Raw genomic sequence first — 23,611 nt, 5'->3', positions numbered from 1 at the left:
AGCATTGAGGACAGTCAGTTCTTGACACCTGATTCAGTAAGAATGAAGTCACAGCCCTGGTTGCCTGAACAAGGTATTTGTAATTACCAACATATAATCCATCAACTCTTGATTGTTTTTCTCTTTATCTACTCACATGGCATCATGTTTCATTACCCCTCTCATGTTCAGAAACAGAAGTCCCCAAATGAAAGGGTCTATGCCAATAAGACATTGGCATAGACCCTTCCATTTCAGTTGACTGAAGCGACTTAGCAGCAGTAGCAGCAGCATGCCAATAATATATCTAACATGCTACTATTAATGTGTATGTGCAGGCCAAGCTGCTTCAGTTGTGTCCGACTCTTTGCAACCCTATGGACTGTAGCCCATCAGGCTCTTCCGTCCATGGGATTCTACAGGCAAGAATACTGGAGTGGATTGCCATTTCCTTCTCCAGGGGATGTTCCCAACCCAGGGATTGAACCCAAGTCTCCTACATCTCCTGCATTAGCAGACGGGTTCTTTAGCCACTAGCGCCACGTGGGAAGGTTATTAGAAATCTGAATACATATGGATATTTATTCTGCCTTTCCATAGTTTAAAGGGCTCAAACTGACTTTTAAAATCCAGTGTGAATAACAGTATTAGTGATTGAGTCGGACACAACTGAGCGACTAAATGATAACAGCTTTTCAAATCATGCTCCTAAATGGCGAGTTCTTGACCTATCAGTTCCTTGACTGTTCTGGAGACCAGGCCTCTGTTGTGGTCCCAAGAAGGGAGGGCCTAGCAGAATGATGCATTCAGTTACAGCACACTTCAAATAAAGAGGTCAATTTTTCTTCATGAAAATTGGATTTTAAAAGCTCCCCACAAAATTTTGACCATCTGAAATGTCATGTTTCACTCACCCAATACCTAATGATCCTTATAATGCTAATATAAGATTAGAAAGCTTGTTTGAAAACACAGTTACTCAAAGACAAAACTTTAAACATTCTAGAAATTCTGTTTCTTGGGATCTAAAATTGAAGTCTTTTTTTTCTACTCAGAAGAAATTACCATTCCATTGATTTCCTCCCCATTAGGTACTGTATTTTATTGACTCTCTACAAGTTCTAGGAAAATGTCACTCCTTGAGGTTCTTGATGAACCTACCTTAATTGTTTCATATGTATCAGTGATCAGTGCAATGAAAAGACTTAAAATCATGTATATAAAAAGGCTGATGAATGAGTAGAGGTAAATTCTGCTAAATAGCCAGACCAGGTAACTTTTTTGCTGCATTTTTGCAAATGTGGCAAACATATCATCTCCATTTATCAATGAGAAAAGACACTCAGAAACCATGTTCAGAGAACGGAACTGCAAAAAAAAAAATATATATATTCATTTTATTTCATGTTCCCTCCCATTGGAGACTTTGATCATGACTCCATAATAAAAATAGTGGAACTAGATATCCCAAGTTACCCTTTCAAACAAATACCCTCGGGTAACCACAGGCATTTTTTTCTTTAAACAAGAGAAAATCAAACAAAAGTTTAATAACATGTACACAATGGAGACACCCAAGAAAAGTCATTGCTATAGACATTTGTTTTGTGATCTACATAGTATGTACATGCCTACTCTTTTTCTTAGAACAAGGAGCTCCTTCTTGATGTTCCTCTTCATAGGAGGAGCCTGAACTGAAGAAGAAAAACACTGAGGTACAGACCAGCTCCTCTGAGTCAAGCCTTTACCCTCTCCTTTACTTTTCTGTAGAAAGAGATCCTTGAAATGCGTCTGCAGAGCATTCAGGTCTCGAATACAAATGCTCATGCTTCTGTTCTAAAGTTCATTCCATTTAAGATGATGGTATTATAGTCAAGACTATAACTCTAGTAAACAAAATTTTCAAATATTTCTACAAGTTTCTCCCTATACTACTTTTAAAAATAAAGTCACACTTCAATAAAAATTACCTAAATAGCCCATAAATATATATTGATGAATCAAACTGTCAAACCTGGCTTCACTGATGGTAAGAAGGACTTAACTATCTGACACACTCACAGAAGGAGCCGAGGCAACCAAGTGAATCAACCATCCTCTCAAGTTGGTCTTACCTTGTGTGTGTGCTCCGTCGCTTCAGTCGTGTCCAACTCTTTGCGACCCTATGGACTACAGCCTGCCAGGCTCCTCTGTCCATGGGATTCTCCAGGCAATAATACTGGAGTGGGTTGCCCTGCCCTCCTCCAGGGCATCTTCCCAGCCCAGGGATTGAACCCACATCTTTTACATGTCTTGCATTGGTAGGCGGGTTCTTTACCATTAGTGCCACCTGGTCTTACCTCACCAGTTTAAAAACATGGCAACAGACACAATACCTTCAATGTTTAAGGCTGAGTCACAAAGTAAAATGAGCTTATTTTAAAAGAATAACAAGCCACTGGTACTACCCTGAGAGCTTAATAGCAATAGAGAAAATTGTTTACCAGTACCTTATCATGATAAGGCCCCAGCACAATCCATCCACAGAAGCAATAGCCTAAATAAATCATGGCTGCACAGCAGCAGAACCTGATGACATTGGGCAGTGCCGCCTGGAGGGTGAGAATGAGGAGCTGGAAAGTAAACGAGGTCATTAGAATCCCTTTGTCCTTCAAACAAAGCAGTGCAGTAACTTTGAAAGAGAAATACCAACAGCTTGGAGATCTGTGGAATTTCTTACATTGTATTTCTGAAAAAAACCAAAGTACCGGATAACTCCAAGCCACACAAGCATGGTAGAGGTTCCAAGAAGTATGCTACAGACATCATAACTTGTTAGACTCTAAAACACAGTGGAAAAAAATTATCAGTTATATAGCAGAAATTCATTGGGGCCAAAATTATTTATTGAGTAGCAAAGAGTTGGGCACCATTCTAGGTGCAAAGGACAAAGTAGCGAACAGACAAAATTCCCTGCCCTCATGAGGTTTACATTCTAGTGGCTGTAGAGAGAGATGACGGAAGTTAATGAGCGAAACCCTTCATACATGGACTGATGGTAAGTGGTGAGGGGAAATTCAGGGGAGGGGACAAAGGATTGCTGTGCACTGCATTTCAAAAGGGTGACCAGGGAAGGTCTCACTGAAAAGGTGGCATTTGAGCAAAGACATGAAGGGAGTGAGGGAGCAAACCAAGCAAGAATCTAGGGGAAGAGCTTTCCAGGCAGAGGGACCAGTATCAGCAGAGGCCCAAAAGCAGGAGGGCATCTGGCAAGACAGTGGGTCTGGCTAGAGAACGATAGGGGAGAGTAAGGAGTCACCGAGGTGAGGGAGCAGGTAGTTTAGAGTTTCACAAATATAATTTAACAACTTTGCCTTTTACTCTGAGTAGATGGTGGAGATTGAGAGCTCTGAACAGGAGTGCTGTAATCCAATGTTGGCTCTATGGTTGAGAGCAGACTGTGGAAGAGAGAGATGGCTACTGCAGATGAGAGCTGATGGTGCTTTGGACCAGGCTGGGAATAGTGGAGGTGACGAGGTGATTTCTGAAGGTAGACAAATAGGATTTTCTCTGGGATGAGATAAGGAGGAGAGGGAATTAGTAAAAAAAGAGGAGTCAAGGATGAATCTGTTTTTTTTCCTTGAACAACTGAAAAGAGCTGCCATTAACTGAAATTTGAAAGGCCACAGAGAAGTGAGTTTTGACTATGGAGGAGGAGTTGTTTTATTGTTCAGTCGCTCTGTCATGTCCAACTCTTTGCAACCCCATGGACTGCAGCACGCCAGGCTTCCCTGTCCATCACCAACTCCCAGAGTTTGTGCCAACTCATGTCCATTGAGACAATGATTGTTTTAGGTATGTGAAATTTGTGAAGCTGAGTAGACATTCAAGTGAAGATATGGAAGAAACAGTTGGATATTTGAGACTGGAGTTCAGGGAATAATTCCAAACTGGAGAAACAGATTTGAAAATCATTGAAAAATAGGTACTCTTTAAGGCAATAGGACAGGATAAGATCACAAAACAAAGGCAGAAAAACGAGGTGTTTAAGCATGGTGCTTTGCAGCTCTGTTACTTAAATAGCTTGGTGAAGTCGGAGGGAACAGCAAAGGGAAGTGAAGACCAGCCATGATTCAAGAGAAAGATTAGGTAAGTGACAGCCAGTGAAAAAAACTCATCAACAAAGAAAGTGCTTGCAGTGTTAAAAAGCTGCTAATGGGTCAAAATGAGGATAAATAACTGAATATTAGACACAGCAACAGTTACAGGTCATTGGAAAATACACTTTCTGTGCAGCCTGATTAGAAAAGATACAAGATAGACCTGGATGAACAGAGCCAGAAACAGTATTAAATACTCTTTTGAGGTCTTTTGCTATGTAAAGGAGAGCAGAGAAATGGGGAAGTAGCTGGAGAGAGAACAGGTTGAGATTTTGTCTTTTTAGAAAGGGAAAAAAAAAAAAAGAAAATACATGCTCATGGAAATGCCATGACAGAGAACAGGAAATTAAGGATGCATAAGAAACAGAGTAAGAATAGCTGGAGCCATGTTCTGGAAGAAGCAAGTAGGGACAGCATCTAATAGGCCCGTGGAGGAGTTGGCCCTGGATAGTAACCTAAATATTATATCCACAGTAAGAGAAAATGCCAAGTGTACGGGCATTGATGCTGATGGGTAAATAAATGAAGTGGGAAATTGTAGATTTCAATTCTGTTTATTATTTGTGAAACAGAGTGAGGTCATCAGCTGAAACAAAGGATGGAAAAGAGGTATTAAAATTTTCAAGCGAGAAAAAATATGAAATGATCAGCTAGGAGGCAGGGGGAATGCATGGTCTAGAAAAATGTAGAAAGACTGCTGGACACCCTTAAGGGCTCACTGAAGTTAATGGTAGGTGGGATTAGTAAAAATGAAGATTTGCTGCAAATCTCCCCCTACTTCTCTTAATTTGTTCCCTAAAGTTAAATATCTATTTCAATGACATATATTACCCTGGCATATGGAGACAGCTGCTCCATGGCTTCTAAACTCACTCTCTCTTTCTGAGGTACATGCACGGGCTGTCTCCCCAGCTCCCCTGCAGTCAGATGTGACTAAATTTTCTCCAGCAGGACTGGACAGAATGAAGGCTGCCATTCTGAGCCAAGGCATAAGACTGTAAGAGACCTACTACCTACCATACCAGGTTTTCCCTTCCATGGGCTGCAACCTGTTCATGAGACAATCCAGCATCAATCATGCAGTCTGGGTGAGCCTTCAATGGTCATCAGAGAAAAAGATGGGAGAAACTTAGATTCCTGAATGACTGTGTGGAGCTGAGTGACTTGCCAGGCTGGAAAACCCACCCTGACAATTACACGAGGGAGAAAGCAGCTCTTATCATATCTGAGCTATTGTATCTGAGATCTCTGCCCAGGAATCTGAACCAAAACAGGCTCCCCGTGTGGTTCATACTCATCCTTAATTGCAGTAGAGGACAGAAAAACATAAATCTGAACAAGATTAGTTTGAACAGTATTTCTTTTTTTTTTTTTTGCTTTGGGGGAGGGTTGACATACAAGCTGGATTAGTCCTAACTTAAAGTGGAAAACCTTGTAGTACATCAATGGTAACAGTAAGAAAATGGGAATATTCTCAATTTGAATGGACAAAGGAGTAACTGCAAGGACTCGAACAATAGTACTTTGGCCTCACTCCCTATCTCCTGCCCACAGTCCAACTCTTGCTATTGAAGATTCTGGCATTCCTTCTAAGAACAGCAAAAAAAATCTTTTACCTTAGTTATCTTGGTGTGTGTATGACTTTTAGTGTGTGCAAGAATTCATAGGCCCTAACCCCAGAGTTCACATTCAGTAGGTCTAACGTGGGGTATTTTATCAGATACCCAAATGACCCTGATTCAGAGGACTTAAATCACACTTTGAAAAACAGCCTAAAATATTTCCTGACTAGATTCTTACACATTACTGTTATTTCAGGTTTACTCAATATAATGTTTGAAAAAAATCTTGTACTCTGTGAATCCTTACATTTTGGAAAAACAAATGACAGTTAAGGCAAATCTGATACTAACAATGACATAAATAGGAAAAAATTTTACCTTAGCGTGAATTTCCATTTTCAGAATTGATCCAATGATGGTCAATATGTCACTAATAATAATCATAATATACCATCCATTGACAAATTCCATTTGATCAGAAACAGAAACTTCCTTCTTATAATGGAGGAGGAAAAAACTGACAAATTCCTTTAGGGAAAAGAGGGGAGGCATGGTGAATTTCTGTCAATCAAAATGACCAGTGCATTGCTAGAAAGCAGTGACTCCTACCTGCTGAAGCTGAAGTCCTCTCACCACAGATCGAACACACAGGATTAATGAAGCCAAGCATGTCAGAATAATGAAGACATCAAAGATCATCATGTAATGAGTGTTCTTCTGAACTGGAGGAAAGAAGGTTACCTGCTTATGTACTGGAACAGCAATGTGGTGACATTTACTTCTACTTTTTTTCCTCCATTTTTAGCCTCATTTAATAGCTGCATTGAATAATTTCAGTACAGATGTACAATACTTTATTTGTAAGGATGTTCAGGCTGTAATCTGGTTTCACTACTACAATCCATTCTCCAGGTCCTCTTTGTGCACAGGTTCAAGTGATTCTTTAGGTGGATGAATATCCAAAGATGGAATTGTTGGGTTAAAGCATATGCATCTTTCTAAAAATAGATCTAAGAAACTGCTCTGCAAAAATATCATGCCAGTTTACATACCTACACACATCACACATCTTCATCACTGGACATCAGTATTCATTAATTTGTACCAATAAAAGGAGCAAATGATGTGAAATGCCATTTTTATCATGTACCAAATGGCTGTTGAATGTATTCAAGTACCGTATCTTCCCCTTCCAACTTTTTTATGTGTTTTAATGCCTAAGAAAAATACTTCTCATTACTTTCCTAGAATTTCTGCTGGCTAGTCTTGCTTGTTATTTTCCCATATTTCTTCAGGACCAAAATGTCAAATTCCAATAACAATCTTACTGTTAATTTTTGGGGGGAATCTAGGGAGAATTTTCATGGTCATGTTAAATCACTTCATGAAAAACATAATGTGTCAAGTCTTTTTTTTTTTTCCATCCTTCAGAAACATTTTCAAGTTTTATATAGATCCTTCTTCATACTCATGCTTAGAATAATTTTAAAAATTCAAGTATTCTTTCCACAAAGATAACAAACAGAAAAAGCTCTGATACAGATTCTTCTGTTAGTATTTAAAGAAGGTTAAAAGTCCTCAAAACCATGTACCAAAGATCTTTAACTATCACCTGTCATCTTTTGATCTTAATACAGTTAGGGTTCCCACATATCTTACTTAAACATGCTTATCTAGGTATAAAATACTCATTAAGCATCAGGTGTGTTTTCACGTGCTGAGAATACAATGGTGAACAAGACAGATGGAGTCCCGGACCTTGTGGAACTTCTACTCCAGTGAGATAAGAGAAAAAAGTAAACAAGTAAATGAACAGAATACTGCCTGATAGGAGTACGTGATAGGAAGAAAGTAAATCCAAACAGCTACTAAGTGTATTTCCTACCTGGCATAGTTTCAAGCATTTTTGAAGATTTAACTCATTTGCACCTCACAGTAACCCCATGAGGTAGGTGTGATCATCCCCACTTTGCAGGCAAGAAAACTGAAGCCCAGAGGGGTCACACAACTTGCCTAAGATTCCATGGCCAGAAAGTGCAGAGTCAGTGTTCAAACCTTTGCAGTTTGTCTCCAGCATCCGTCACTCTGTCAGTGGTTCTTGGCATCTCTTTGGAACTTGTTAGAAATGAACATCCTCCTGCCTTACCCTAGCCCTAGTAAATCAGAAACTGCTTTCCTAAGCTCTCCAGGTAACACTAAAATTTGAGCACCACTGCTGAGGGAGCTTTGGGAGAGGGAATGGGGAGAAGAAAGGTTTGTTCATACTGCACCGTGAAGGAAGGCCTCACCAGAGGCCGTGGCTTTTAGCTGAGACTTGAATGACAAGGCAGAGCCACCCACACAGAGATTCTGGGAATCAGTCCTCCCAGCAGAAGCACAGCTAAGTGAAGAGCAGAGGGTGGCCGTCACATGCTCTCTTACAGAGCTTGTCTTACTTAACAAGTTGGGCTGCTCTCTGCTGATAGAAAGAACTCAAGACTATACTGTAATGAAGCAACCCATAATTTTGTCAAGAGGCATCTAAATGATATATGAAGGACTAAATCTACTTCAGAAAAACTTAAAATCCAAGAAACAAACATTTGAGAGACAGCTTATGTCCCAGGCACCTTCATATGCTCTCATTTTCCCTGTTCCCAAGTATGTGAAGTATTAAGATGTTTACAGATGACAAAACAGGCTTATGTTTCAAATAAACAATTTTGTGATTGAAATTTTATAATTGAAGTTTGTGAGTCCAGATCTTCATATATTTGAAGTTACCTATTAGTGAAAAGAATACTAAAATGAAGACATTTTATTTCATTTATTCATGCTATCTCATTACTATTTCTGAACTTTGTGAATCCATTAGTAGGGAACCCTAAAGTAATTATTATCCAAGTATGGTCTGAATAAGGGCTCACTGCACATTCCTAGGTCTCACCGCCAGACCTATTGACTGTCTTGTGTGAAGCTGGGAAAACTGCATCTTAGCAGGTACTTGGAATGGTGCTTCTGCTTACTAGAATCCAAGACCCTCTGACCTAATCATTAAAGTGAAGCACAATACACTATTACACACCACTACAAGGAACTAGGGAATGAGATCAATTCTTTCCAGTCGGTTTCGTCTAGTTCAGCTCCAAAATTCTCAGCGATACTCAGTTTATACTCGAGTTTGTGTCCATATTTCTAGGACTATACTCTGTGCTTATTTCATCTACTTTTTGACCTGGATAGAAGATAATTATAATGTGTGGGATATTTCAGGGTCAAATCCTACCTGAATTCTCCCTGGATAAAGACACCAAAATTCACTTCTGAGCCTTAGTTTCTTCATGTGTAAAAATAGGGATGCTACCTATCTCAAAGATATTTTAAAACACTGAAGTAAGCAAAGTGTAGCTCAAAGTACTTATGCAATAAACACTCTATAAATACTGGTTTGTGTAGATGTGATTTTTGTTGTTGTTGTTGGGGGAATTATAAGCACTTTTTTTTAGTAAGGACCACCCCACTCCAGTACTCTTGCCTGGAAAATCCCATGGACGGAGGAGCCTGGAAGGCTGCAGTCCATGGGGTCGCTTAGGGTCAGACACGACTGAGCGACTTCACTTTCACTTTTCACTTTCATGCATTGGAGAAGGCAATGACAACCCACTCCAGTGTTCTTGCCTGGAGAATCCCAGGGACGGGGGAGCCTGGTGGTCTGCCGTCTATGGGGTCGCACAGAGTCGGACATGACTGAAGTGACTTAGCAGCAGCAGCAGCAGCCAGTGAAGGCTCATGGAAAAGGCAAGAAAAACCATTTAAATTACTAATAACTTATGAATTACTTGGAACATTAGATAACTAAAATGAATTAGGGACTTGGACATGATTCAATTCTTTCGTTTGATGTTCCACATATCCTTGGGACCAGTAATTTAATAACCATTTAATATTATTTAATAACCATTTTGAAAACTAGTAAAATTTATTACTTACTGGATCCAGATACATGCCAGTCTTTACATTCTCTGATAGAGATGTCATTATCTAAACTTATCTTAATTCTTCCACTGTGGGCTTTGTTGTCAAAAGTTATCTGCGAAGAACAGGAAAAGGGTCAAAAACATACCTACTACTTTTAAAGTCAAGGTGCCGCTATGCATTAATTAGGAAACAATTCTCCCAAAGTTACAGGAAACTCAGACCCTCAACTCTCACCTGATGCTAACTCTGTTCAACCTCAGGAAGTTCCCTTTATTTCTCTGTGAGCTGAAAAAGTTGAGTTAGATCTTCCATAAAGAATGTTTAGTCTCTAAAATTCCTAAGTTTCTAGGACAGTATTCAAGCCCTGAACCACTTGTAAAACAAGAGAACTTCCCCCTCCTCTCATTCTAAGCACCTCTAGATGTCCTCCTGAGCAAGTACAAGCACGTTTGCCCCCTTCTTCCAGCAGAGCATTGGCTAGGGACAGATTTTTAATGTTGTTCTTACTAACACAGATGCTCATTATTTCCGTCTTGAAACATTTCAGGTGGAGCTTTTCCAATTTTCCTTCTAAGATTGGTTTTCTTTGTCATTCTGGAACCGTATGTACAATATTACAAAGGATGTGGTCACAGGGAACCAACAGTATGTCTGGCTTCAATGATAACTGTGTGGGGACACCAGGCACCAATAGGACAAAGCCACGCCAGGACACCTGTCATAGCTCTCCCACCGTCTCCCCTTCAAGCTCCCCCCACCTTCTCCTTGCAGACACCTGGACGGCAAACTAAGGAAATTAGTCTGGTTTGGGGGTTTTGCCTTCATTTTTGGTGCCTCTTCTCTCAAGTCCTAAAGTAAAAGGAAAGTCCTTTTCAAGTCTGCCATTTGCGGTGTTAGTCATTCAGTTGTGCCTGACTCTTTGTGACCCCATCGACTGTAGCCTGTCAGGCTCCTCTGTCCATAGGATTCTCTAGGCAAAAATTCTGGAGTGGGTTGCCATTCCCTTCTCCATGGGACCTTCCAGGCCCAGGGATCAAACTTGGGACTCCTACATTGCAGGTGGATTCTTTTAGATGAGTTTAATTGAAAATCTTCATGTGGTGTAATTGGATACCACTTCAGACAAAAGATTACAAATAAACTTAGTAAGTCTAGTTACTCTGTTTCCACTCATGTTAGACTATAAGTTTCTTCCCATGACAAACAACCAAGGATATTGATAATGTATGCTCATCTTTATCATTGCGGAGACCCAGCCTCACACAAGAAGATGCTCAGTACTATTTGAATGAGTCAGAAATCTTTGCCAAGAATAAACCATGCTTTGCCCACACAAAGAGCCTCAGGGTCTTTCAAATAGTAGGTGCTCATTAAATATCTAATAAACTCTGACTTAATGTCAATCACGTCTAAGCAAGGTTTAGAAGAAACTGAATTCTTTAAATGAAAAAGAAAAAATATACTGAGTGTAACTAATAACAGATTAGATAATACAGGAAAAAAGATTAGTGATTTGAAGTCACAGCAGTAAAACTATTCAAAGTGAAACACAGAGAAAATATTAGAAAATTAAATCAAAGAAAGAGGACAACTTCAAGTGCCCAAATACACATATTATTGAAATCTCTGAAAAGTAGGGGGAAGGAGATAGAAAAATATTTGACAAAATAACACTGAGTAAATGTCAAACGTAATAAAAACTATAAACCCACAGATCCAAGATATTCAATGAACCCCAAATACAAGAAACATGAAGAAAACTACATAAAGGTATATCAGAATCAAACCACTAAAACCAGAAATGAAGAGAAAATTTTAAAAGCATCCAGAGGGGGGAAATACATCCCATACAGAAGAACAAAGATGAAGAAGACAGCAGATTTCTCATCAGAAACAATATAAACAAAAGAGCAAAATCTTTAAAGTTCCAGGGTAAAAACAGCCAGGCTAGAAGTCTATACCTTGTGAAACTACTTTTAAAAAACGAAGGTGAAATACTTTTACAGACATACAGACGCGAAAAGAACTTATTACTAGCAGATCTGCATTGTAAGAAATATTAAAGGAAGCCCTTTATGCAAAGGAAAACCATGCCAAGTGGTTTTTATGTTATACATGTAACTGGCACACCATCACTTGAAAGTAGGCTGTAATAAGTTAAATATGTGTACTATGGGGTCGCACAGAGTCGGACATGACTGAAGCAACTTAGCAGCAGCAGCAGCAGCATAAACCATAAAATAACACAACAAAGAGTTATAGCTAATAAGCTAACATATGAGATAGACTGGAATCCTGAAAAAACAGTTAATCCAAAAGAAGGCAGAAAAAGAAAGAAACCATATTAATAATTTCATGCAATTTAAATGATATAAGCACCTTAATTAAAAGGTAGAGATTGTTAGGTTGGATTAAAAAAGCAAGACTCAACTATATGCTGTGTAACAAGAAACCTACTTTAAATATAAGATACAAATAATTTAAAAGGATGAAAAAAAGATATGCCATGCTAACACTAGTTATAAGAAAGCTGGAATGGTTATATTAACATCAAAGTAAATTTTAGAGCAAAAAATATGATAAGGGTTAAAAAGTGCCATTTCACAATGATAAAAAAGTCAGTTCAAGTGAACACAAAAAACCCTAGATGTCTATACACTTAATAAAGAGCTTCAAAATACAAGTTGCAAGAATTTATCAAACTACTATGAATGAATGACAATGCACTACTTTTATATTATGAACCCAACTGGGCACACACAAGACAACCTTAATAAATAGCTGTTGCATCAAACATCTACCACACACCAGAGAATTTGGTAGGTCCTTCATATGTGCTATATTTTATCTTCACAACAATTTTGTCAGGTAGGTGGGCATTAATTTGGTTTCACAAATGAGAAAACTGAGGCTCATGCCAATTAAATAATTTGCCTAAAATTACATAGCTACTAACTGGTAAGCTGGCATTAAAATCTAGATTTGTCTGACTCCAACTACTTTGGCCACCTCATCTGAAGAGTTGACTCACTGGAAAAGACTCTGATGCTGGGAGGGATTGGGGGCAGGAGGAGAAGGGGACAACAGAGGATGAGATGGCTGGATGGCATCACCGACTTGATGGACATGAGTTTGAGTAAACTCCAGGAGTTGGTGATGGACAGGAAGGCCTGGCGTGCTGCAATTCATGGGGTCACAAAGAGTCAGACAAGACTGAGCGACTGAACTGAACTGAACTGAAAGTCCTTGTATGTTACATCAGGGATATACTGCCACAGTTCGTGTTTATGGCAAAAGTCGCACTAATGGTTTTTATTATCAAATTACCTGATAGGATATAGTTTCCACCACAGTTCTATGAGATGTACTGTTAAATACACAATGAACAGACATAGCTGGGGATAATTCTCCAAGAATGGCAAAATTATAACATCTGCATGTGGCTAAAGGCCAAGATGCTTTTACATTGTAATGTGTCATGGGAAAAGATCTACATTTCACTAGTGTTTTGCTTGCTCATTCGACAAATATGAGTCACCTACTATATTTTCTGAGAGATGAAAAGATAAAACGGTTCCTGCCTTCAGGGAACTTTCATTCTAGTGGAGCTGATGATAAACATCTAGAAAAACTTAAAGGAGAAGGTGCTAAGACATACAATACAAAACAAAAACAAAATCTAGGGCTTCAGAGCACAGAATGTATTTCTAACTGAGAAATCACAAAGAGGTCCATGAAGAAGGTTTCAGTTGACCAAAGCCTTAAAAGATTATACGACTTTAAAAAAAGTATCATTTCTCTATAAGAGAGAGGCAGACAGACAGACACAGAGAGAGAAGACTGTGGATAACAGCTCAATTTTTTAAAAATCATGTAATTTTAAAAACTCATAACTTGCTGGTTACTATTAGAATCAAAATGTGTAGCCCAAATACAGTCTTACAGAATTAGTGCTTTTTCTTATTAAACAATATGCATAATTATTATATTATACTACATCCTAAAATATTTTTAATCTCAATTTCTGAAATCTTGACTTCTAACAGCCAATTAGTTGAGTATCATGGACATAACTCTTGACACAAACTGCTACTGTAGTACTAGAAATCTGGACCATATGAAGGCAAGCTGTTATCAAATGCTGTCCTGCATATGCCTCTCAGCATTGCGTTACTGACTCTGATCCCTGTGAGGTGATGAACCAGCATGAGAGGCATCTTGTGCTTCACAGAGAGCATCAAAGCTCCATCTGCAACTGGAATACAGAGAAGAGGAAACTAACCAGAACTTTCAGAGGCAGCATGCAGGAGGCACTGTGAGCTATAACTTCCATAGCTGCAAGCATCTTCAGTGAGGAAACTCAGCAGCAAGAACCCTTGGCAATTGTAAGCAGATTGCTACCGACTGCTGAGAGCTAACCATACAAACCTACAAACCTCTGTTCTTTTTGTATTTGCCAGGTGCTGTTCTTGGTCCTGAAGACTCAGCAGTGACCAAGACAAGGTCCCTGCCCTCAGAGAACTTACACTGAAGTACAGAAGACCGATGGTTAACAACTAAACAAGTGGGTACAAGAGTCCCTCCCCTTTATCCAAGATCCCCCACAGATGCCTGAAATCACAGATAATACCAAACTTCATATATAATATTTTTCCTCTACATACACACCTTTGATCAAGTTTATAAATTAGGCACAAGAGAGTAAAAACAATAATAATTTTTAAAAGTGGGTTTCCCTGGTGGCACAGTGGTAAAGAATCCACCTGCAATGCAGGAGACGCAGGTTCCATCCCAGGGTTGGGGAGATCCCCTGGAGGAGGAAATGGCAACCCACTCCAGTATTCTTGCCTGGGAAATCCATGGACAGAGGAGCCTACAGTCCATGGGGTCACAAAAGAGTCAGACATGACTTAGCGACTAAATAACAGTAATAAAATAGGAAAATTATAACATATACTATAATAAAAGTTACATGAATGTGGTCTCTCTAAGTATCTTGTACAAATTAAATGCCTTTTTCCATCTTAACTACACACTTATCACACTGTGGCCATAATTTTTGCAGTTTGAGCTGCAACAGTAAAACTAGCATGGATTTCTTTTTCCTTCTTCACAATGTCACCTCTAGATTTCTTCTTGTAGCTTAAGCAATGTCAACATACAACTGGTTTTCTGTCTTCATTAAGTTAAGAGCTTTCAGTTTTTCACCTAAAGAAATACTTTGGCATATTGGAATCACCAACTTTGGGGCCATTCTTAAGTAAAATAAAGCTTATTTGAACACAAGTACTGTGATATGTAGATAACTGAGAGGGTTATTGAGTGACTAATGGATGGTATACACTGGACCAAAGGATGATTCATACTGAGGAAGGTCAGAAAGTTTTCATTATGCTACTCAGAATGACATGCAGTTTAAAATACATGAATGGTTTATTTCTGGAATTTTCCACTTAATATTTTCAGACAGAGGTTGACCATGGTAACTAAAATCTCGGAAAGTGAAAATGCAGTTAAGAAAGGACTAACAGAGCTAGCTGAACCAATGTCTCCTCTGTGCATATCCAATTATGACAAGAACACCCTATACGTTTGATCAACCCTCAACACAAGTAGATGGAACACATAACTAGATAAAAGCATTTTTCTCCAGACAGGAATCAAATTAGCCCAGCCCACACTCACAGTCAGAGTAAAGTCGTAACAGTCCGGGAGCTCATGATGACGAAGAGTCTGCAGGTTAATGGCCTTCAGTTTAAACTGCAGCTCCACTGTTATGAGTCTGGAAAACAGGAGACTTTAGTGCAGTAACAACACGTACACAAACAGGAGTTACCTCCCACCTGCTTCCCTCACCTGTGAAAGTCCAGTGTTAAGTTGAGTTTATTTTCTTCTAGTGTTCCAATGTGAAAAGGTTCATTCGGTTCCACAAATAAACATTCTGCCATAGAAAGGAACAAAACATAATATAGCACCTGAAATAAACACAGAAAATGGCATCCTGAAAGGATCATATAATGAAAACTGGCTATTCAGATTCTGGTATTTTTGTGAATCAAATATTTTTAAATCTAAACATCCATACCACATGGTTACAATGACTTTTATTTGTTTATAAGATGTGACTGTAACATTTCTTGAGTGGATGGAGGTAGAGAAAGATCTGAACTCTATTTCACTAATCTTGTATAAGGCTATCTTCCTTTCTGTCTTTTTCAGCCTAAATTTTGAGGCCCCTCTCCCTTTTTGTATCCTACGCATACATTTGAAGCCCCTAGAGTGTCTAAGATAAAATTTTCTATGTTTAAAGTATCTATTTTTAAAAAATATTATGTGTTGACAATTTTCCCTCAATAAACACTTTAAAAAAAAAGGGAAGACACCATCTTAGAAGGTTTTTATTTTAAAGGTTTTAAAGGTCAGTACTATAATCCTTTATTATTTTTCTCAAAGAAAAAGTCCCAGCAGCGACTGTTAAAAGTACTTACTTTTTAACTCAATGACCTAAGCTAATGTTTTAGGTATAAATTGTAAATAGAACTTTGCTAACAGGAATAAGCTATGCTATTCTAAATTCTGGTTCTCACTGGTGGTGGTTTAGTTGCTAAGTTGTGCCTGATTCTTTGAGACTCCATGGACTGTAGCCCGCCAGGCTCCTCTGTTCATGGGATTTCCCAGGCAAGAATACTGGAGTGGGTTGCTATTTCCTTCTCCAGGGAATCTTCCTGACCTAGGAATTGAACTCAGGTCTCCTGAAGGCATATCTCTAACCAACTGAGCTACGAGGGAATCTCATTACTCCTCAACTTACCCCCCAAAGATACTGGATAGTGAAGTACTATTGAGGGGAGAAAGTTCTATATATTCAAGAATTTGCAAACATTTGTTTTATAAGGGCAATATCTATTAAACTGGCTTATTCAGAAGAGAGGTTGTGGAATAAAATGGCTAAGAGCACAGCCTGGGTCAAATTTCAGCACTATCTCTTACTAGGTCCACCTTGAGCAGATTACTAAACCTTCTGAGCCACACTTTAGTCTTCTGTAAAATGAGGATAATAGTAAACTTGTCTTGTTGATTTTTTGTTTGTTGGTTTGGTTAAGAATCATGAGGTATAGTGAAGTACCTGGCATAACTGATACAGTTCTTACTATGACCTAATAGCACAGGCCAAATCAATATTTTCAGAGATGAAATTACTGCCTTTAAATCAAGGAGTTAAAAATGGAAGTTCTAGCTTATAGAAGAATATCACCAGTTTCAACTTCTGGGTCAATGTCAAAGGTATCGTTTCCAGGATAGATGTTTCCTTGCTTGTAGAAGTGCCAACAGACTGCCATGGCCGACTGCTCCATGCCCTTGTTCTCAAATGCATGATTCCCAACTGAGACGTTGCATAGCTGCAAATACTTCAACCAAAAAGAGAAACAGAAAATGAGAGCACCCAGCCAGGCAGAAGTGAAGCCATGATTCCCCTCCCTCCCTGCCTTTGAAACGGTAGGTTCCCACCTCCTGTCCAGGTGGAGACTGGAAAGTAATTGACATGCTACTGTGCACTGGGATGGCAGAGGGCAAAGAGCACTTGTGAATTAGAGTTTTGGGTTCAAGTCTCATTTCTGTGGTTGTGAGCAAGTCACAAACTTTATCAGCCTCTGCTTTCTTACCTGCAAAATTAAAGGCTGAATTTAACCTTAAATAACATTTCAAGTTCTTTCCTCCTTTAAAGAACTATGTTTAGGAAGTGACTTTTACATTTAATGTGAATACAAACTTTATCTTTGAACTATTTTCTATAGTCAAGAGTTCTGCTTTACTATAATATAGGAAGTGGGATAAAACTGTTCCAGACTAACCAGCAAAGCTTTGTCTAAAGATAATTTTTTTTTAATCTTTATCTTTGCAAGAGTACAGTTTAGTCACTTTTAAGCGATATTCCCCTACTGAAAGTCCTCCCATGATTTCCTGTGTCTCAGAATAAACTTAAAAGCTCTTTGCCTGGAAAGCCCTACCTCTGGCTCTTCCCTCACTCCTTTGCACACTTGCCTTAAACATACTAAATGTTTTCCAGCCTCCAGGGCCTTTGCTGTTGCCACTCCTTTAGTCTGAAATATTCTTCTTCAGACTTCAAATCCCCAGAGAGGCCTTTTCTGACCATCTTGAGACCACTGTTCATGTTTTATGCCACCTAATTTTTTTTCATAGCAGTCATCACTGTTGGAGGTCAAATTATCTTGCTAAATTTGTTTAAAATCCATCTCTTCCATTAGAATCTAAGTTCCACAGGGCAAGGAATTTATCAAGCCCACTGCACTAACCTGAGCACTTAGAACCAGGTAAGCAGATAGGCTGGGCAGGGGGTGGGTCCCTGGAGAAAGAGAATGTGAGACTTTGTCGTAAGAGAAGCCATTTTTGGCCTCAGCCTTTTTGGATCAAATGCTGGTTCTTAAACAGGTCTCAGTAATTAATAATGTTAAGGGAACAAATGAATGTACAAACAAATGACTATTATCAGACAAGAAAAGTAACAACAGCATAGATAACACATCCATTGTAAAGATTCCCAGTTCTGTTTCAGTGGTAAAGCTTAGCCCGTAACACTTAACCTTTTCTGACCCTCATGACTTCAGTCAACTAAAACTTGGACTCTTGTCGACTGCCCAAGCCCCTTCAGAAATATGCAGGTGCCTTAACTTAAAAGTTTCCCAATTTTACTGTCCCAGGAGACACTGCTTTGAGAAAGATCCCTGGTGATCTCCTTATTTGCTGCAAATAATTAATCCTTCCTTCTGATATTTGGCTTGGTTGGTTCTTTTGGCTTGACATCCACCAAGAGGCAAACCCAGCTTTCAGGTAAGAGTACACAGAGTAGATGCTCAAATATTTGTCAAGTTAATGGTGAGGTGAAAAACTATTATAACATGATAGAGGATCTCATCCACTAGAGCTCATCTACATACAGTAAGATGGTAAACTGCTAGGATAGGATTTGTTACGGCACCAACATTTCTGCTAGCACTGGGACTGGGAAAATGCGCCAGCAATCTACAGTAATATAACTAAGGTGTATAAATCATTAAATAGTATTATGTCCTGCATCTAGAGGAAACAGTATAATGCTAGACATATTTAGTTTTGAGATATTTCCCATACAAGGAAATAAGTGCCTTAAGTCTTTCTAAAGCTACTCAGAGTCCAATGGGTAGTTTTATATTGGGGCATGGGGGAGTAAGAGAACTACATTGAATGAAAAAAGAAGTAAAAGATATTGAATGTGGTAAGGTACCACGGAGACCAATATGCCTGAAATGTGAGATACCTCCTGCCTGTAACAGGAGGTAAAGCCAGAAAGGCAGGCAGGGGTCACACCTGTATGGGCCCCTGTAGCCCTTCTGAGTGCCCACTCCCTGTGAAGCAGTCCAGACAGGAATTACTTAAAGATCTGAACCTCCTATCATAGAAACTTGTGTCTTAAACCTTATAAGATCTTGAAACACAAAAGATCCAAGCTGTAGGCCTTCAGGTACACAGTATTTTTATAAGTGATTCTTCAGCCAGACTTCCTGTCTTAATAAGGCTCCTTGTGGAGTCTGAGGGCTTCCCAGGCGCTAGCAGTAAAGAGCCTGCCTGCCAATGTAAGAGACTGAGGTTCGATCCTTAGGTTGGGAAGATCCCCTGGAGGAGGAAATGAAAACCCACTCCAGGATTGCTGCCTGGAGAATCCCATGGACAGAGGAGCTGGTGGGCTACTGTCTATAGGGTCACAAAGAGTTGGATATGACTGAAGTGACTTAGCATGTGAGGTCTGAGCACCTGCAGAGCTGGATGGTGTAGACAAAGAGTGTTGCTGCCATGCCCATAAACACCAAGTGTTGCCAGCCATCAAGCCTTCAGCCACTATAGTGGCACTGAGGGTATGCCCTGAGGGGAATTCAGGATGGAGGAAAACAGGATACTTGCCCTGGATGGCTAAGATGTATGTCAAAGGAATAACTGCCATTGGCCAGATTCATCTTCCCAGAAAATCATTAACTTGAGATATCTGTTTTTTTGTGATTAGCAGTAATCTTTTGATGTTCCACTACATGGTTTTTATTTTGTTTTCTGCAAAAACCCTCTTTGGAATAGTCTCTCAGAACTATCTGAGAGGCTGCCTTCCTGGGCTATAGTCCTCAGTGATGTCCTTGAATAAAACATAATTCTCAACTTTTAGGTTATGCTTTTTTTTCCAGTCAACAATGGCCAGGGGCAAGTAGCAGAACTGTGGCCAGCTAAAGGGCCAATCTGGAGCCTGAGTCAGAAGACTGTGGGAGCGGAAGGTGGTATGGGGCTATCACTGAAAGGCAGGTGACCAGTAGGCCTGACTAATGGGGCACCTAAGTGGCTATGACTTGTGACGGGCTCTAATGAGGCTGGCATCTGTCCCCACTTGCCTCTGCAGCTCCACCTTGAAAGAACTAGTTTTTCACACGGCTTCATGGGTCCTAGGGTATCCTTTGGGAGACTATATAAAAATACATCAAAATCCTTAGCTGAGAAATGTGGCACCCCAAGTAAAGCAGACTAAACAGCTTGTTCCTTGATTACAGATGCATTTTTTTTTGTGGTCTCCCTGTGATTACTTGATCCAAATACATGAATCTTTTGAGCTCATTCATGCATTCACAAACATTTGTGACTGGTATGTATCTCCATCTTCATGGAATAAATATATTAATATGTAGCACTAAACAATTATAAAATGAGGAATACCATGCAGTCAAATCTGTGATTTCAGGTGAATCATTTAGAATAAACTGCCAAGAAGTGGAGGACAGGTGGGAGGGGAAAGAGGGTAACCAACTAGAAGTAGGGATTTATAGACTGTGTTTGAGCTGCAAAAGTAAGTGGTCCCAAGATCCTGAGACCTTTAAATGTAAGCAACTGATCAGAAAGAGAAGCAGCTCTGAGAAGTAGGTGGGAAGAGAATATGCATCTGCTTTTAACAGAGTGAGTCTGAGGTGCTTGTGAGCTCTCTTCACACAACAGTGAGAGCCACTGTTTTGGAAACATCTGTCTTGGCGATGGGTGACAGTGGGGGAAATTCTGCAGGAAAAGGACAGACCTTTGAGGACTGCCTGCCATAAGTTAAGAGGCAGCTCAAAGAAGGAACCCAGTAAAGACAACCCAAACATGATTGATAAAAGCCAGGATACAGTATTAAAATAACTAGGTCTTTGACATTCCAATATATAAATAGACATACTAAACAAGAGTGATGCTGTTACAGCCAGTGTTAAATCAGGATAAGCCCTAGAGATAATTCAGTTAGATGACATTTTAGGGCTCCACTCTTCAGGAAAACTAGTCATGGAAATAACTCTAAGGGCTGAGAAGCTACTGTCTTACCTGTCAGTTCTTGGTGACTATCACCTCAACTATCAAGGTATTTCCTTACAGCAGACAAAGATGTTTCTTTCATATCCGTCCATGTTTTCCCTATTCACTTCTCTGGAATCATGTAAAATAACTGACTTTATTAACCACAAAAACTTTATTCACTAATATTGTGATTAAGATACTTTTTTACCTTCAGTTTAAAATGCATGATAGTGCTTGGAAGATGGTAGGGAGTCACAAGCTCCAAATGGGGTAAACTCTACCCCAAATAGTATTTACCTATTTACTAGCACAAGGAATCTACCTACATGCAATTCTATAAAGAAAAAAGAAATCTGATAAACAGAACTGCCTGAATGCCAAATACTATATACAAGACTGCTTTTAACCTTAATAATAAAGGTAAAAATGTTTTAGGAAGAATTTATTGAACTGTTTATCTCTTGCCTCTACCCACCCCTCCTGTCAAAAAGAAATTACTAATTTACTTCAGAGTAATTTAGATAAACTCAGTAATCTTAAAACAAGAATCTCAAAACTTAGTATCTACAGAATTTTACTACTATTTGACCTTACAAACTGTAGGACATAATTCTATTTAACAACGCATGTAGCTTACTTCTATTATTATAGATTTCTGGACAATTTCTGTAATCTGAATGGTATCAGAAAGCCTTAGTGTCACAAATATGTATTTTTTTCCCATAGTTTGTCTCTGAGAAAATGAAAAGCCCTAATTACACTATAACAATTTTTGAAGAAGAGTTATAATTTTTATATATACTGCAGTGAGTACTGCAGAAATGTTGTCTGCAGTACTAACTCAGGTTGGAAATACTGACTTCAAGAAAGCTGCCAAAGATTCCTACAAAACAGGAGACTTTTGGACTTGAGAAAGTACTGTTTGTAGCAAAAACGAATTGATTAGAAACTCAGAGTAGAAATTTGACCCACATGTATGAAAAACAAGCTTCCTTTTCGAAGCAGTTAATCAATGTTACAATAAAACCATTGCCTTATGTGACATAAAGGCCTTTCTTATTTTTTAAATGAATTTCAGGTCTTGGTTACTCTACACATTATTCAAGGTTAATAATCTCATTATTTTTTAAGGGTCCCTGAACATATAAACTCTGAAAACTTAATGACTACTTACAACCAAGGTCATGGTTAATAATTTTAAATCTTTGAAGTTCTTATGTCAAGCCCCAGATCCGACTCTTTTAATTAAGTCTTTAAAGTTTCTGTCTCTCTGTTACTAAACAAAAGCTCTTCTCAACTTACAGTTTTGTAAAAGTTTGTTGGCAAAGTTAAAAAAAATTAATGGTTTCATACATGATATTTATAATTCCATTAAAAAATGCTTACCCTTGTACCCCTGAATGTCAGCTTCTATTTTGCACATTGCTAACAATTCTCCAGTCTAATATTTCTCCAAAGTAAAGAATGCATGTGCCTGACTTACCTGGTTCACTGCAAAGACGATCTGATCATACACATCTCTTTGCGTATACACTGCATATGTGTCATCCATTCTGTCTATATATCCTTTTAGGAAGAGGTGCTTGAATGCTATAGTGTTCTCTTCCTTGAAAGCTACCACCATCTGGTTACTCAAGCCAAAAAAGATCAGCTTAAAAGAAAGAAAAAGAGGGTGAAACAGCAATGAAATAAAGGTCTCCACTAAATGATTAATTCATCTATTCAAGATTCAATACCTAATTAATTCCTAATATATTCTATAGAAATTAAACATTTGGCAGTTGGGAACTAATTTGTCCTTACAGATAAGGTGGGTTTCTAGTTTTAAACTAAAATAAACTGACTTTGCATACTTTCAACATTTATTTTCATGTACGATCTCACTTATGACATTGTCCCCACCAATAAAACTTTAGGAGCTCTGACAAGTCCTTTAGGAGCTCTGACAAGTCCTTTAGGAGTTCTTTAGCTCAGAGGAGCAAGATAACTTTGACTAAGGAAGTTGGAAGGTTTCCTAAGGGAAGAAAGAATAATAGAAGCCCTGTAGTAAGTGCATAACTTGGGGCAGGGGACATTTGAGGAGTGTGTGGAGAAAGCTAAGAAGGTCGAGTTGAACTTAGCACTTTGAGGGGGACACTGAGGACACCAGCATAAGTCAATTAGAGAAACAGTGAGGAAAAATGTGAGCAGAAACACTGAAGTCAGATGGTGCAGGAGCTTGAAGGGCAAGTAGAAGATTTCAAAATGAATTCTTCAGGACATCAGGAAGGCTTGAAGCAGGTGTACAATAAAAGAAATTATAAGAAGAAGAAATATATAAGTTTAAGCTCTTCTTAAACAAATATATAAGAAGAAATATATAAGTTTAAGTCTTATAATTAAACTATATTTCTAGGACTAATTACCAAAACTGTGACAACGAGACCAAAAATAAAAATATTCTTTCAACTCATCTCTAAATCTAAGTATATTAACATATATTCCAATGCCTTTGACTGTGTGGATCACAATAAACTGTGGACAATTCTGAAAGAGATGGGAATACCAGACCACCTGACCTGCCTCTTGAGAAACCTATATGCAGGTCAGGAAGCAACAGTTAGAACTGGACATGGA

General features: G+C 38.8%; 1 protein-coding gene across 6 annotated transcripts in view; it reads right to left on the bottom strand.

Moving 5' to 3' along the window:
- Positions 1–23,611, bottom strand: part of MCOLN3 (mucolipin TRP cation channel 3) — a 58,133-nt gene that overhangs the window by 2,254 nt on the left and 32,268 nt on the right. For 3 of the 6 annotated variants that reach the window (XM_055585317.1, XM_055585314.1, XM_055585316.1), the window contains exons 3-12: positions 22,479–22,646; positions 16,893–17,046; positions 15,494–15,578; positions 15,323–15,419; positions 9,650–9,749; positions 6,290–6,402; positions 6,059–6,208; positions 2,699–2,800; positions 2,469–2,591; positions 1,141–1,347 (exon numbers count right to left, since the gene is read on the bottom strand). In XM_055585317.1, coding sequence (XP_055441292.1) covers positions 1,141–1,347; positions 2,469–2,591; positions 2,699–2,800; positions 6,059–6,208; positions 6,290–6,402; positions 9,650–9,749; positions 15,323–15,419; positions 15,494–15,578; positions 16,893–17,046; positions 22,479–22,646 — 1,299 coding nt within the window. The remainder of the gene's footprint in view (positions 1–1,140; positions 1,348–2,468; positions 2,592–2,698; positions 2,801–6,058; positions 6,209–6,289; positions 6,403–9,649; positions 9,750–15,322; positions 15,420–15,493; positions 15,579–16,892; positions 17,047–22,478; positions 22,647–23,611) is intronic. The other 3 variants (XM_055585319.1, XM_055585318.1, XM_055585320.1) reach the window with 3 other exon arrangements.

This window comes from Bubalus kerabau, chromosome 6, assembly GCF_029407905.1.
Source record: "Bubalus kerabau isolate K-KA32 ecotype Philippines breed swamp buffalo chromosome 6, PCC_UOA_SB_1v2, whole genome shotgun sequence".
Lineage (NCBI taxonomy): Eukaryota > Metazoa > Chordata > Mammalia > Artiodactyla > Bovidae > Bubalus > Bubalus kerabau.
Note: the sequence above shows the minus strand (reverse complement) of the source record. Positions and strands in the feature narration are given on the sequence as shown.